The following is a 16,582-nucleotide window of genomic DNA, read 5'->3' on the forward strand; positions in this document are numbered from 1 at the left end:
CTTCAGTTACTGCAGGGCGCAAACAGTGATTCTACAAGTCGTCCAAGTTTGTGGAAGCAAACATCATAAAAGCTGAGCTGCTAAGTCAACATTCCTTGAGGGAATCATCGCATGCGGTTGGTCCAAGAATTGAGAAGGCGGAACTGCGTTCTGTGGCCAATTCAATGACAAAACCAACAGAGAAAGCCTTGAAACAACACTCAACATTTTGAATCTCAGAACGAGATAGAAACCACAGGCACCGCGTGTAGCTAAAAACGCCAACCATATTGCCCAATGGACATTTTCCAGCCTTTATCAGGTGGGCGGATGGAAGAAGGGAGATGATTCTGGTACTCACACATTACGTCTAGGTAGTACTTGGTCTGCAAGTCTTTGACGGCAGGGTGGTCTACCTGACAGATGACCGGGACCCCATCGTCCTCTCGCTTGACCTTCAGCGAAAGCTGGCTGGTCACTGTGAACATGTCTGACCACTGCTCCACTTCTGTTTTGCCTGCTGGAGAGAGGAACACGGGGGAGAAAGAGGGCAAGTAAGTGGCAAATGGCTGGACCAATGGTGTCTGCATCCAAGGACTAGCCTACTTCCCCTTCCCTTGTGTGTGAGGAACACTCAACAATTGGCATAGAGGTCTACATCTTCTCCCCTGGACCCATTTAGATACTTCTTCTAGACTTTTACAATACTGTACTTCATCACACAATAGTTGCACTTTTTTCCTTTCTGAAAAGAGGGTGCGACTATTATGCAAGGAAACCCATTTTTTGTTCCAAAACAGTATTTTTGTAATAAAATGATGTTGAAAACAACTTGAGAATACCCTCACCCGCTCCTTCCAAGAACAATACTGAACAACACTGCTTGAGGTGGCGTTCTTGGAAGGGGGTGGTCAATGAATGGATGGGTGGGTGAGGAAATGGAGGGTGGGTCTTTTGGCAGGCAAGTAGATCTACGAGCAGATGGTGTCTTTGGGTGGGTAGGCGAATGGATGGAGAGGCTTGCACCAGTAAATCAAGGGTGCAACTATTATGCGAGGAAAATAGAAATACTGGCCCAAAACTAGAGGTGCGACCATTACATGATGGCAACTATTCTAAGATGAAACACAGCAATTTTTTTTAAAAATCTGCTGCAACAGACTCATAAAGTTGGAGGAAACCCAAAGAGACATCCAGTCCAACATCTTGCCAAGCAAGAATTCCCAATCCAAGCACTCCTGGAATGCACAGATGTTTACCCAAAATCTTATTGAATCAAATCTTTTCTGAAGGTCTTCTTCAATCAAAGTTCAGACATTTCTAGATCATGAAGTATCAAATCATCTGCAGGACAAGTTAATCTGAAACACGTCTAGCTTTGTTACTAACGCCACACAAAGCCACACCATCATTGGAAGGGATTGTGAGAATGATTCAATCTCATCCACTGCTAAAGTCCTTCTGAGAGATGTCCATCCAACTGTCTTGGAAGACCTTCAAAGAAGGAGAGTCCAGTGGAATGGACTTCCCCCTGAGGAAGTCTATTCCACTGTGGAATATTAGATCTTCCTAATATTTAGGTGGCACCTTGGGGTGCATCTCCATTTTCATTTCTTTGAGTTCCTTGAATGTGGAAATGTATTCTCTGAGCCCTGGTGGCCTCATAATAGCTTTCAATGGGATCTTTGCCTACAGAGATCCCAACATGGAAGTTTTGGGTATCTGTGTAAATGAAGGGGAAACAACCAAATCTTCTTGGTGGTGGGCAAGAGCTCCTTCCTGGTGGTCCCAAGACAAGTGCCCGGTTTCATATTGGTTTTGTCTGGATGTATCAAGGAAAACCAAATTGCTTTGCAATGGAGTTGCATTGGCCAAGGTCTATCTCAAGTGATGCACAGGAACAACTTGGAACTCGCTCCCAACCTAATCCTAACCCCAACCTTCCATGAAACCTACAGCGCTCAGTGGCAAGGATTAGGAATCCCAGGAAAGCTTCCAAACACTTAAGTTAATGGAGCCAGAAATCCTCCATCCTTTTCCTCCGAAGCCAGTGCCAAAAGCCATTGTCAATAATTAAGAGGGAAAGTGACTCCTTGGATTTACATAATTAAAAGCAGAGATTGAAATATTTAAATAGTGGTAGTGTCAAAGAGCAGAAAACTACATGTGAGGGAGGAGAAGGCTCCTTGTGGGATCTCCTGCTACAAGGAAACTGGGGAACGAACAAGGCAGTATAGAAAACGAAGGGAGGAGAAAGAAAGAAAGAAAGGAAGGAAGGAAGGAAGGAAGGAAGGAAGGAAGGGAAGGGAAGGGAAGCCCAGAGTGCTAGTGGTCACCTGTAAAGCTCTATATGGCTCAGGTCAAGTGGGATGGGCTTTTAATGCCTTTTTCCAGGTATGCGTCTTTAAACAAATTTTAATGTTTTTAACTTCATAAATGGTTTAAATTTCTAAAAATAATTTATACGTATATTTGCATTGAAGCATTTGCATCATTGTAAAATATGCTGTAAACCACTCTTGAGCCTCACCACGAGGAGGAAGTTGGGATAGAAATGGATGAGATAATAGTAATAATTAGGCCTGGGTAACAACGGAAAAATTTGTTTCTAAAATCGATTTGTATTTGGGGGAGTTTTTTGTTTCGATATTTAAAATAATTACAAAATTTTCCTTTTAAAAAGTTCGATATTTATGAAATTTCGTAAATGGTAAAAAATTAACGAATCGATTTCCGAAACAATAACGAATTGATTCGTTAATGGCGGACGCGACCGCGAAATACGCTAAAAAACCTCCAAAACCTTCTGAAGCTTCCCTCTCCCTCTGTTGTTGACTCTTGGTGTGATATTGTAATTTTTTTTCACTAATTAAACCATAAAACTGGCCCAGACATGCGGAAATAATAACGAAACGACCTCAAAACAATAACGAAACGAATACAATATCGAAATACGAAGCATTTACAAAACGCTTTTGAAAATTCGTTTTTTTTAATAATTGCTCCAGAATGGTTCGTTATCGTTTTGTAATTGAAAAAATTAACGAATTATTAACGAATTACGAATTAACGAAACGAAACCGCCCAGCCCTAGTAATAATGCTAATGATGATAAATACATTCAAGTCCTGAAAGGAGAAGGAAGAGGAGGAGAAGAAGGAAAGGGGGAGGAGGAGGACAATAAGAAGAGGAGGAGAAAGAAGGAGAAAAACAAGAGAAGGAGGAAGAGAAGGACAAAATGATGGTGAAGAAGAGGAGGAGGGGAAGGAAGAAGAGGAGAAGGAAGAGGAGGAGAATAAGAAGAGGAGGAGAAAGAAGGAGAAAAAGAAGAGAAGGAGGAAGAGAAGGAGATGATGGTGAAGAAGAGGAGGAGGAGGGGAAGGAAGAAGAGAAGAAGAAAGAGGAGGAGAAGGAGGAAAGAGGGAGGAAAAGGAGGATAAGAAGAGGAGAAAGAAGGAGAAAAAGAAGAGAAGGAGGAAGAGGAGGAAGGATAAGGGGAAAGAGATGATGGTGAAGAAGAGGAGGAGGATGAGGAGGAAGCAGAGGAGAAGGAAGAGGAGAAGCAGGAGGGATGGAATGAGATGATAGAAGATGGAGACATAGATTCAGGTAGATAAGAAAGGGATGTCTGGCTGCTGAGATGCCTGGAGCCCAGCTGAGGAGTCCAGAAAACTATGGCTCACTCTTGGACTCCCTTGGGTGCCTCCATCAGTGTTACAACAATTATCTTATCCATTTCCTTTCCATTCCACGCAATAATGAGACTTAAGAGTGGTTCACAACTTATAGTTTTAAAACTGTCCAAAAGCTTCATCAATAAAAATACTCCCACAATGATCAAGAATGGTCATTCATGATCCACCCAAGATGTTCCTCTTGTATCTTTACAAGGCTATCTGGCTTACTGACAGAGTAAAACAAAACAACCAAACAACCATACAGCACACTTCATTAAGACTCATTTAAGGTGTGTGTATGGGTATGTGTTGGGTCTACCAGATAGCTCCTTGCTCCCTTTGAACCATCTGATCGTCGTGGCTGGTCTGCTGGCCATTGCGGTGCAATTCAGCTCAACCTCTTCTCCCTCCATGATGGTCTCCTTCTGGGATTCAATCCTTAAGTTGCGTGGAGGAACTGTGAGGAAACACGGAGAAAACAAAGCAAGAACATCTCAGAATTCTGCAATTGGTGATGATGCCCTCCAGGCACCAGGAAACCAGATGTTGTAGCCATGTGTCTTTGCCACTGACTTTACCTAAAGATGAGAAATCTCAACTCCACATTGGCTCTCACTCTTCTCCCCTCTTTGCTATTCCATGATTAGCAAGCAATGTTTCCAGAGAGTCTCCTTTGAGGCAATCTAAGCAACAATCCTGACCTAGTAAATCACTTGTAGAGGTCTGGCATGAAGACCTGCAATTCTCCCGCTATCCTCCAAAAATGGAGGAAAGAGTGGGCAGAATGTTCAATTAATTGCCAGGCATCCCCAGTGTTAAACGAGGCTCTAAAATAAAGATGTTAACTAGCATTCGTAAAAACAAGTGGGCACCTGCTCTCTCACACATACAAATACTTTGATAATTCTGATGAAACGGTTCCATGGCTCAAGTGCCCAGGGTTTTTTTTTTTAAAAAAAGGAGATAAACGAGTGTGTATAAAATATATTGGGTGATAAAGGGAGCTCCACAGTGCTCATAAGGACACAAAGCAGGTGGCACATTTATTTCTGATTCTGATGTGCAGAAAAGCAACACAGCATCTCAAAGCACAACAAGAAAGGGATGTGGCTGCCCATGGTCTCCATCCTGAGAAAATAAGATGACTATGGAAATGAGATGGTCATGGAAATCAAATGGACATAGTCTCCATCCCAAGGAAATGAGATGACAATGGAAATGAGATGGGCATAGTCCACAACCCAAAGAAATGAGATAGCTATGGAAATTAGATGGCCATGGCAATGTGATGGCCATGGTCTCCATCCCAAGGAAAGGAGATGATCATGGAAATATCATGGCCATGGTCTCCATCCCAAGGAAAAGAGATGGTTATCATCTCAATCACAAGGAAATGGGATGACAATGGAAATGAGATGAGCATAGTTCACAACCCAAAGAAATGAGATAGCTATGGAAATTAGATGGCCATGGCGATGTGATGGCCATGGTCTCCATCCCAAGGAAAGGAGATGATCATGGAAATATCATGGCCATAGTCTCCATCCCAAGGAAAAGAGATAGTTATCATCTCCATCACAAGGAAATGGGATGACATTGGAAATGAGATGAGCATAGTTCACAACCCAAAGAAATGAGATAGCTATGGAAATTAGATGGCCATGGCGATGTGATGGCCATGGTCTCCATCCCAAGGAAAGGAGACGATCATGGAAATATGATGGCCATGGTCTCCATTCCAAGGAAAAGAGATAGTTATCATCTCCATCACAAGGAAATGGGATGACATTGGAAATGAGATGAGCATAGTTCACAACCCAAAGAAATGAGATAGCTATGGAAATTAGATGGCCATGGCGATGTGATGGCCATGGTCTCCATCCCAAGGAAAGGGGACGATCATGGAAATATGATGGCCATGGTCTCCATTCCAAGGAAAAGAGATGGTTATCATCTCCATCACAAGGAAATGAGATGACCATGGAAATGAGATGGAAATAGCCCACAACCCAAAGAAATGAGATGGCTATGGAAATTACATGGTCATGGTCCCCTATGTGCTGGTCAATGACCGAAATAAATATTTTGATTTGATTTGATGGTCATGGTCCCCATCCCAAGAAAATGAGATGGCTATGATCTCCATCTCAAGGAAATGAGATGGCATAGTCTCCATCCCAAGGAAATGAGATGACCATGGACATGAGATGGCTGTGGTCTCCATCCCAGGAAAAAGAGATGGCTATCATCTCCATCCCAAGGAAATGAGATGGTCATGGAAATGTGATGGCTGTGGTCTCCATCCCAGGAAAAAGAGATGGCTATCATCTCCATCCCAAGGAAATGAGATGGTCATGGAAATGTGATGGCCATGGTCTCCATCCCAAGGAAAAGAGATGGCTGTCATCTCTATTCCAAGGAAATGAAATGGTCATGGAAGTGAAATGGGCACAGTCTACATCCCAAGAAAATGAGATGGCCATAGTTTCCATTCCAAGGAAATGAGGTGGCATAGTCTCCATCCCAAGGAAATGAGATGGCCATGGAAGTGAGATGGCCATGGTTTCAATTTCTATCAAATGATGGTGTCTACAGCCTCTATCCCAGGAAATGAGATGCCTGTGGTTTCCATCTATAGGAAACGAGGCTGCCTTTGGTTTCCATCCCTCCAAATGAAGGTGTATCAGACATAATGCACTTCAAGGTTTCTCAACCCTAGGGAATGAAGTGCATTGTACCCACGCAAGCTGCCCTGTTGATTCTTCTTCCAGCTGCGACTCACTGCCAGGCGAGAGAAAGGAGCCATAGTGCAGCCCCAGTCCAAATCTCTCCATGGAGTGGAACACCCGAGTATGAAATGTCTAGTTTGGCTACAAGAAGAAAAGCGGCGTGCGTCTACGGAGGAATCATACCACAGCCGTGGTAGGAATCAGCTCTCAAGAGTGGAGCGAGCTGAACTTGAAATTCACACTCCAGGCTAATTTTAAATACCTTTTCAACGTATAATAACATGCTAAGAATGGAATCTCATTAAATGGTGAGATGGGAGGAAGGGAGAGAAAAGGAGAGGGGAATCCATGTCACTAATCAGCAAGTGAGATCTCACTTTGAGATTGTTGGTTGCGATTCGGGACCGGCGTCAAGGGAGACGGAGCTAAATCTGGAGCCACGGCAGTTACGGCATTAGCAACTATTACGGACTGATTCCTTCATGTGTTTGTTTAGGGATCTTTGGACCGTGAGCGAGAGAGAGGATCATCCTCCCTTCTCCTGTATCTCTGGCTACATCTACACGGCAGAATTAATGCAGTTTGATACAAATTTAGCTGCCATTCCCCCTTACAACTGGCCAATGTATTCAACACACACACAATGTCCTTTGAGGGACACTTGGCTTCCAAGACATACATGTCAAGGTTTTGGGTGAGTTGGGAATCTTTATAGACAACTTAGAGCTTGTGATGGCCTTGAAAATGAAACAATGGTTAATTACAGGAGCTTCTTTTGGGATTTCTGCAGCTTGTCCTCCTTCTTCCTGTAATCCTCCATTTTTGAGGTCAAAGACTGTAAAATAATTGGGTTGCTGTGAGTTTTCTGGGCTGTCGGGCCATGTCCCAGAAGCATTCCCTCCTGACATTTCACCCACATCTATGGCAGGCATCCTCAGAGGTTGTGAGGACCTCACAACCTCTGGAGATGATTGTCATAGATGGGCGAAACATCAGGAGATGATGCTTCTGGAACACAGACAGAGAGCCCAGAAAACTCACAGCAACCTAGTGATTCCGGCCATGAAAGCCTTTGACAACACAGCAAAATCTTTGCATTGTATATCGGAGCAACATGGAGTAAATGTCTAGGTCCGAATCCAAAGACGACCTTAAGTGTGCAGATGTATACAAAGGGATTTTTGGAGACCACTTTTGGCAAAATGCAGCAAAAAGCAATGGTACCATTAAGATGTACGTCTAGGTGAAAGGCTAAAGGCAACAAAGCTGTATTGTCGAAGGCTTTCACGGCCGGAATCACTGGGTTGTTGTAGGTTTTTTCGGGCTATATGGCCATGTTCTAGAGGCATTCTCTCCTGACGTTTCGCCTGCATCTATGGCAAGCATCCTCAGAGCTAGTGAGGTCTGTTGGAACTAGGAACATGGGCTTATATATCTGTGGAATGACCAGGGTGGGACAAAGGACTCTTGTCTGCTGGAGCTGTCCCACCCTGGTCTTTCCACAGATATATAAACCCATTTTCCTAGTTCCAACAGACCTCACTACCTCCGAGGATGCTTGCCATAGATGCAGGCGAAACGTCAGGAGAGAATGCCCCTAGACCATGGCCATATAGCCCGAAAAAACCTACAACAACCCAACTTAAAGCTATTCTAAAAATATCCTTCACTTTTTCCAACACTATCTGCAAATGCCTTGAATATTTGCACCACTGTTTTTTGTGAGCTGGGCAGAAGAAACAACACCAGAACTAAAGCTTCATGTCAAGGTCAGAGCTGAAAAGTGGAATTGCTGCCAAGGCCTTCAAGAGCCTGGTTTCCCCCCTACATTTTGTGTCTCTCCACACTCCAAAATAACCTTCTAAATCAAAGAAAGGGCCGGTCCTTACCCAGCACAGTAATGGTCATGTAGTATTCTTGTGGAGGGTCCGTGTAGAGTTGGCAGAAGTATCTTCCTTCGTCCGAGATGGAGACATTGGTGAGCGAGACCCTCAGCTCGCTGCTGGAGAAGTTCACTAACTGGAATCTGCTGTCCTTCAAAGCTGTGGAAGAAGGAAGAGGAGGAGACCGCTGGGGAAAATCAAAACACACAAGGCGGAGGACGGTGCCTCCGTTTTGGAAAACACTGCAAAACTCAAAAATCTCTGGAAAGGGAGAAACGGCGCTGGAATGCAATGAATGGTTAACTCCCTTCTCCAAGTCCTTGGATTGTAAGGCTTGAATCTACCTAGGGAACCACAACTTTTTCCTCCCCTGCTGCTTGGACCCCTATTTGGCCTCATTCAATTTCTGCTTGTCAACTCAATATTTTGGCACCTGATTGTAATTCAGAGCGAAGAGGTGCAATCAATGCCCGTTGTGTCGCGAGACATAAGTAAGGAAGCATTTCATTAAACCCGGCATTTAAGACGGGCGGCCTGACGGAACCTTTCAAGTGACTGATGTCAAATGGAAAGGAAAGCGCCGCAACCCCTCTCCCTCCTCGAGATTTGACCCCCGAACCCCACAGAACTCACGCCTGAAGTCTCTGAAATAAATCGTCTGTCTGTTGGGATTCAAGAGCTGGATCACAGAGTCGTCGCTGTTCTTGACTCTGCAGCTGATGGTGGCCACCTCCCCTTCGACCACAGTCACGTCTTCGGTCACCAAGTTCTGTCCGTCACCTGGAAACGGGAAGAGAACAAGGAGGGGTCAACCTGCATCACATCCACATAGTCAGTCCAGAGGGTAAGCCACCCAAGAACTCCAAGCAAAAGTGGGTCAACCTGCATCGAATCCACATAGTCAGTCCAGAGGGAAAGTCACCCAAGAACTCCAAGCAAAAGTGGGTCAACCTGCATTGCATCCACATAGTCAGTCCAGAGGGAAAGTCACCCAAGAACTCCAAGCAAACTACGTCATTTGTATCCTGCTTTTTGCCCATGAATGTGAGTCACAGCGGTATTCGATTCAATGGCACCAAGATGATTGGCATTTACAATGGATAAGAATATGGAACAACATGGAGGCATACTGTCGAAGGCTTTCCTGGCCTGAATCACTGGGTTGTTGTAGGTTTTTTGGGTTGTATTTCCATGTTCTAGAAGCATTATCTCCTGATGTTTTTCCTGCATCTATGGCAGGCATCCTCAGAGGTTGTGAGGTCCTCACAACCTTGAGGATGCCAGCCATGGCAGCTGGCAAAACATCATAGAATCATAGAATCAAAGAGTTGGAAGAGACCTCATGGGCCATCACCCAGTCCAACCCCATTCTGCCAAGAAGCAGGAATATTGCTTTCAAATCACCCCTGACAGATGGCCATCCAGCCTCTGCTTAAAAGCTTCCCAAGAAGGAGCCTCCACCACACTCCCTCCGGGACAGAGAGTTCCACTGCTGAATGGCTCTCATAGTCAGGAAGTTCTTCCTCATGTTCATCAGGAGAGCATGCTTCTACAACATGGTCATATAGCACAAAAAAACTACAACAACCCATGGAGGCATACATTCCTGAACATATGTGGAAATGGGAAACCATGGACCCTACTGGAATGAATATCTTCCACTAGACCAGTGGTTCTCAATCTGTGGGTTCCCAGATGTTTTGGCCTTCAACTCCCAGAAATCCTAACATCTGCTAAATTGGCTGGGATTTCTGGGAGTTGTAGGCCAAAACACCTGGGGATCCACAGGTTGAGAACCACTGCACTAGATGTTGTTATCACAGAGACACCCTGAAAGACCTAGACAACTCATAGAGAAGTATCCACCCCATCAAAATTGCTACGTCTTCCAACAAAGGTCCATGGAAGCACACCATAGCATCACTTGGAGGACCTAGAAGATGCACAGATAGGACATATTTTGATGGATGGTATTTGTCAGAGCTTGCAATACAGACAAAGATGAAGAGCTGCCAGGCCCAGCATCTGAGTCAGTAGCAAGCAAGGAACAACAGCAGCTGCAGCCCAACACTGAGGAAGCTCCCCCTGCAGTGCAGGACCAAGTGCCTCAGGGTCAGGAGAGCAACGAGGAAGAGTGAAGTGTCCCAGAAAGACTGCAACTGAGGACTGATGCTCTTCAGTGGCACAGATCTGCCTGGCTGGCATAGAGAAGGGCCAACAGGTGAGTGTACCTATGTTGTGAGGCATAAAGAGTGACAAATTGGATTTGGTCTGTTGCTGAAAGCAACGTTGGGACCTGCTATAGCTTGGAGCTCTGCTTGGTGACCTCATGTGTATCTTTGTACCTTGGCTGTCAGATACATCAGCTCCAAGCTGTGTAGATCTGGAGAAATCTCCTATGAAGGATCACACAGAGAATCCCAAGTGGAGTAGATGTCAACGTGTTGATTGTTCGGAATACAAGAGCCTCGACTACTGTCCTCCTATACAGTCCTAACTACAATGTCGTCAATCACTCACTCAGGAATCCTGGTGCCTGGAGGTTGTCCCTTTCCTATTCCAGAGCCCAGTTGTCCCCCCACTTTGGGGCAATTGTGTTTCATGGCTGGTCCATTTGTCCTGCATTCTCTTTTGGCCCAATGACCCATGGCCACGTGGTTTGTGTCAGTTGTATGGCATGAGCTAGAGATCATGACATCGGCTTTGGATCCTTGGATTACACTTAAACTTGGATGTTTTGGTGAGGAGCTTTGGACTGAATTATGGACTATGAGTTTTGCAACACAGTAGTGTTGTTATTGTTGTTTAGGTGAAACCATGGGTACCAGTCCAACAGATATGGGGCCATATTGCATAAAAAAACACAGTTTTAAAAACAAAGGAAGATAGACGATCTGAGAACCAAGTCCCAAATACCAAATACAATGAGAGACAAGTTGCCATTGAATCGTAGAATCATAGAATCAGAGTTGGAAGAGACCTCCTGGGCCATCCAGTCCAACCCCATTCTGCCAAGAAGCAGGAATACTGCATTCAAATCACCCTTGACAGATGGCCATCCAGCCTCTGAAATGTTCTGAAATCTGGGAGGCTTACATAGAATCATAGAGTTGGAAGAGAGCTCATGGGCCATCCAGTCCAATCCCCTGTCAGAGGTGCATTCAAAGCACCCCTGACAGATGGCCATCCAGCCTCTGTTTAAAAGCTTTCAAAGAAGGAGCCTCCACCACACTCTGGGGCAGAGAGTTCCACTGCTGAACGGCTCTCACAGTCAGGAAGTTCTTCCTTGTGTTCAGATGGAATCTCCTCTCTTGTAGTTTGAAGTCATTGCTCCATTGCGTCCTAGTCTCCAAGGAAGCAGAAAGGAAGCTTGCTCCCTCCTCCTCCCTGTGGCTTCCCCTCACGTATTTATACATGGCCCTCATCATATCTCCTCTCAGCCTTCTCTTCTTCAGGCTAAACATGCCCAGCTCCTTAAGCCGCTCCTCATAGGGCTTGTTCTCCAGACCCTTGATCATTTTAGTCACCCTCCTCTGGACACATTCCAGCTTAGAGTCAATATCTCTCTTGAATTGTGGTGCCCAGAATTGGACACAATGTGATTCCAGGTGTGGTCTAACCAAAGCGGAATAGAGCATGGGGAGCAGGACTTCCCTGGATCTAGACACTATGCTCCTATTGATGCAGGCCAAAATCCCATTGGCTTTTTTTGCTGCCACATCACATTGTTGGCTCATGTTTAACTTGATGACCACGAGGACCTTTGGACTGAATTATTAACTATGACTTTTTTTTACATAGTGGTGTTGTTGTTGTTGTTGTTGTTGTTGTTGTTGTTGTTGTTGTGTAGGTGAAACCATGGGTCCCAGTCCAACAGATATGGGGCCATATTGCATAAAAATCAAAACACAATTTTAAAAACAAAGGAAGATAGACGATCTGAGAACCAAGTTCCAAATACTAAACACAATGAGAGATGAGTTGCCATTGACCCCATTGCTATTCCCTTGTCATCTTCCCAATGAGGTCAAGTATCAAAGTTCTCTTGAATAAAAAAAAATCCACAAACTTCTGAATTAATTATCTTACGGAGGGGAAAGTTGGCGCATGACCTTGAGCCCAAACAGAACTGTCAAGGCCTTACTTTTCCATTGGCTCCAGGTAGCATCACCTGCCTGTCTTCCCCGTTGCCTTTTTTTGACACCATGCTCTCCATCGCTCAGTGCAACACGCATCACTTCTGTTTGCACCAAGCTGTTACAACCCAGTAAATCAATGTCGGACATGTGAAGACCGGGGCCGCGCATGGGCCTCTGTATTAACATCGCACTCCTCGGATCGGAGCTGTTAACCGCATTGGGCACCTCCGGGTAGGAGCTTTATGAAAAGGCTAAGTGGAAAGGAAAGGGGAAATATATACACAATTATTTGGACACTCTTTCTGCAAAAGCGGCGGCTGAAACGGTAATTCCAGTTGGCGGTTAATACTCAACGCTCAGGAAACGGATCCGGGTGGCCGAGGTGGAGGAAAGCGGGCGCCCACTCGCCCTCAAAATAGTGCAAAATGGAAATTGTTGTTTTGCTGAGGGAGAAGCGAGCCCAACCTTGGCTGTGTTATCCACAAAACGGGGGATTTAAAACCAGCCAGTTAATGAGACCACAGTAAGAAAAAACCAACCAGAAAACAACACACACACAAATGGAGAAGAAAAGGAAAGAAGGGGATGGAGAAAACCAAGAAGGACTTCAAAGGTCCCTTTGCATCTGCTCAGCTTCACAGCCAGTGGCCTTTTTGCCGGTCCCTAAAGAGTCTCTTGGGGAAGCTTGAAGGAAGGGAAAGGTGGAGGTAGCACCCGCGGATGCACATCTCTCTGCATTTTTGTGGCTGGCCTCTCTCTCTCTCTTTCTCTTTTTCCTTACCGCAGCCTTCCTTGCCTATGCCTCATTTCCCTGACTATGGAACACAGACCTTTATGTAAATATGCTTTGACGCTGGGAACATTCTTTCTTCCTTTCTTCCTCCCTTTCTTCTTCTTCTTTTTTACTCCAGCAGTTTATCGAAGACCCAATTATGCACTCCTAGACCGAGCAGAAACTGTGCTGACTATTAAGTACCTTGTTTACAGCTCCATTCTTTCCCTGAAAGCTCTACACATTTTTGCCGCAGAAGTGTGGCTGCGCATTCGCGGCGGGAGGAGAGTTGGTGGAGAACGCCGGCCTGGTGGGGAAGCGCCGAACGCAGGCACGGAACCGGATTTCTGAAGTAGAGAGGGTTCCGGCCCAGGAGGAAGGACAACTGCCCCATGCACAAATGGGAAGTGAGGGTACGAATTTGGGAAGAGGAAAGCCACCGCTCCCATGACAATATTGTCCTGGTCCTAACAAAAAATCTTTTGCTGATACTCCTGCTTTGCTATCTCTTGTATGGTGGTGACACTTTGAAATGGCACAGTAGCCAATGCACTGTCAGTAACAAGTGCCAATATTTGCTGGTTTTTGCGCAACATCTGTGAAACTGCAAATTAGTGCAATGGCCAAAGAGGCAAGCAAGACCAACACTTGTCCACCAATGCTGTAGCCCAAGAAGCAAGCAAGGCCAACTCTTGGCCAAAGGGACAACTAAAACCAACTCTGGCCAAAGAGGCAAGCAAAACCAACCCTTGGTCAAAGACGCAAGCAAACCCAACGCTTGGTCAAAGAGGCAAGCAAGACCAACACCTGGCCAAAGATGCAAGTGAACCCAATGCTTGGGCAAAGAGGCAAGTAAACCAAACACTTGGTCAAAGAGGAAAGCAAACCCAATGCTTGGTCAAAGAGGCAAGCAAGACCAACACTTGGTCAGAGGCAAGCAAACCCAACGCTTGGCCAAAGACGCAAGCAAACCCAACGCTTGGCCAAAGACACAAGTAAACCCAACGCTTGGCCAAAGACGCAAGCAAACCCAACGCTTGGCCAAAGACACAAGTAAACCCAACGCTTGGCCAAAGAGGCAAGTAAACCCAATGCTTGGTCAAAGACGCAAGCAAACCCAACGCTTGGCCAAAGACGCAAGCAAACGCAATGCTTGGGCAAAGAGGCAAGTAAACCCAACATTTGGCCAAAGACGCAAGCAAACCCAATGCTTGGCCAAAGAGGCAAGCAAACCCAATGTTTGGCCAAAGAGGCAAGTAAACCCAACGTTTGGCAAAAGAGGCAAGCAAACCCAACGCTTGGCCAAAGAGGCAAGTAAACCCAACATTTGGCCAAGGAGGCAAGCAAAACCAGTGCTTGGTCAAAGAGGCAAGCAAGCCCAAACTTGCAAACCCAATTCTTAGCCAAAGAGGCAAGCAAATCCAATGCTTGGTCAGAGGCAAGCAAGACCAATGCTTGGCTTAAGACGCAAGTAAACACAATACTTGGCCAAAGAGGCAAGCAATATCACAGGAAATCCAAGATCATAAACCATTTCCCACGTGAGTTGAGGTATTCCCCACCCAAAGTTGGTTGTGGTTTTTAGCTCTGTATGGTATGGTCCAAATTTTTGTGGGTAACAGTAAACCCAATTGAAATGATGGGTCTCTGGATGCCATAGAGTTGCATCGGAGGATCTAGAAAATGAGGGGATGCATTTTGTCAGGTGTGAATAACCTGTGGATATGGTCAACGTGGGGGTCCTATTGTGTTATCTGCCCACTCCTTGGTCAATTAACCACAAAGAGAGATTTGATGGAGAAGGGATGTCCAACAGAAAGTATACAAACATGCACTCAGACATACACAAACACTGCAAATGTATTATTATTGCCCATAACATACATATCAATATATATCTATATCTATATCTATATATATGTGTGTGGAGAGAGAGGACAGGGTCTTTGAGATGCAAACACATCGCTCGCAACAAATGGAAGCCATTAAGATTTGATTTCCATCTCTGTAATTATCAGCATATTCTTTTAAACATTTACTCTTTAAGACAATCCTATCTTGTAATTCATTAAGCTCGTTCTCTCATTTACGAAGCTTTATATCAAATCAAAATCCTATTTGAATTAATAAGAATTATGGCGGAGGGGGGAAAGTAATTTAGAAATAAATGATCTGAGGTTCAAACCATTCAGGCTTTTGATTAGGAAACGCCGTACGATTAAAACTAGCCAGAGGATTCCTCGAATGAGGCAGTGAGCCTGGGATTCTTCCTGGGTCTGCCATTCTTTGATGGGTTCCAGCACGGGTCAACGTTTCCCATTGAACCCAAAACACCCAAGACGTTTCCTATCGACGTAAGAAGATCTGCTGAAAATCAAAGCCCAGATTGCTTCCATGGAACTTGCAGCCCCCACATTTGGCTGAAATTGCAAACCAAACTCAACTATCGTTTGAAAAGGTTCTTTTGGAAAAACCCAGGATCTTCCAGGAGATGGAACCCAGTTTGCAGTCAGTGAAGCTTCACAAAGCAAAGGGTTTACTGTCTTCAACACCCCTCTGGGCCATTTTGGGTGACTATTACATCCTTCTTTGGAAGGATGAAATGGAGGGAAGAAGGGAGGGAGGAAGAAGGAAGGGAGGAAAGAGGGAAAGAGGGAAGCAAGGGAGGGGAGAAGGAAAGAGAAGGAAAGATGGAAGGGAGGAAAGAGGGAAGGAAGTAGGAGGAAAGAGGAAGGGAGGAAGGAAGGAAAGGGAAGGAAGGAAAAAGTGAAAGAAGGAGGGGAAGAAGGAAGGGAAGAAAAGGGAGGAAGGGAAGGAGGAAGGAAGGGAGGAAAGAGGGAATGAAAGAGAAGGAAGGAAAGAGGGAGGGAAGGAAGGAGGGAAGGAAGTAAGGAAGGAGAAGGAAGGAATGAAAGAAGGAAGGAAAGAAAGAGGAAGGGAGGGAGGAAAGAGGGAAGTAGAAGGAAAGGAGGAACGAGGGGAGGGAGGGAGGGACGGAGGGTGGAAAGAGAAGGTAAGATGGGAGGGAGTAAAGAGGGAAGAAAGTAGGAGGAAAGGAGGAAGAGGAAGGGAGAAAGGAAGGAAAGAGAAGGAAGGAAAAAGAGAAAGAAGGAAGGAAAGAGAAGGGACGAAGAGAGAGAGGAAGGAAGGGAGGCAAGAGAGAAGGAAGTAGAAGGAAAGGAGGAAAGAGGGAATGGAGGAAAGAGAGAAGGAAGGAAGGAAAGAGGGAAGGAAGTAGAAGAAAAGGAAGAACAAAGGAAGGGAGGGAGGAAGGAAGGAAGAAAGGCAAGGGGGAAGGAAGGGATGAATGAAAAGGAAGAAAGGAAGGGAAGAGGGAAGGAAGGGAGGAAAGAGAAGGAAGGACAGGAGGGAGGAAAGAGGGAAGGAAGTAGAAGGAAAGGAG

General features: G+C 45.3%; 1 protein-coding gene across 9 annotated transcripts in view; it reads right to left on the minus strand.

Moving 5' to 3' along the window:
* The window catches only part of CADM1 (cell adhesion molecule 1), a 537,468-nt gene that overhangs the window by 129,794 nt on the left and 391,092 nt on the right, over positions 1-16,582 (minus strand). For 5 of the 9 annotated variants that reach the window (XM_060787006.2, XM_060787008.2, XM_060787003.2 and 2 more), the window contains exons 2-5: positions 8,902-9,048; positions 8,275-8,427; positions 3,976-4,113; positions 341-496 (exon numbers count right to left, since the gene is read on the minus strand). In XM_060787006.2, the coding sequence (XP_060642989.2) occupies positions 341-496; positions 3,976-4,113; positions 8,275-8,427; positions 8,902-9,048 (594 nt within the window). Of the gene's footprint in view, positions 1-340; positions 500-3,975; positions 4,114-8,274; positions 8,428-8,901; positions 9,049-16,582 lie in introns of all 9 variants that reach the window. The other 4 variants (XM_060787005.2, XM_060786999.2, XM_060787004.2 and 1 more) reach the window with 1 other exon arrangement.

The sequence above is a fragment of the Anolis sagrei genome, chromosome 7, assembly GCF_037176765.1.
Source record: "Anolis sagrei isolate rAnoSag1 chromosome 7, rAnoSag1.mat, whole genome shotgun sequence".
In the NCBI taxonomy this organism is placed as follows: domain Eukaryota; kingdom Metazoa; phylum Chordata; class Lepidosauria; order Squamata; family Dactyloidae; genus Anolis; species Anolis sagrei.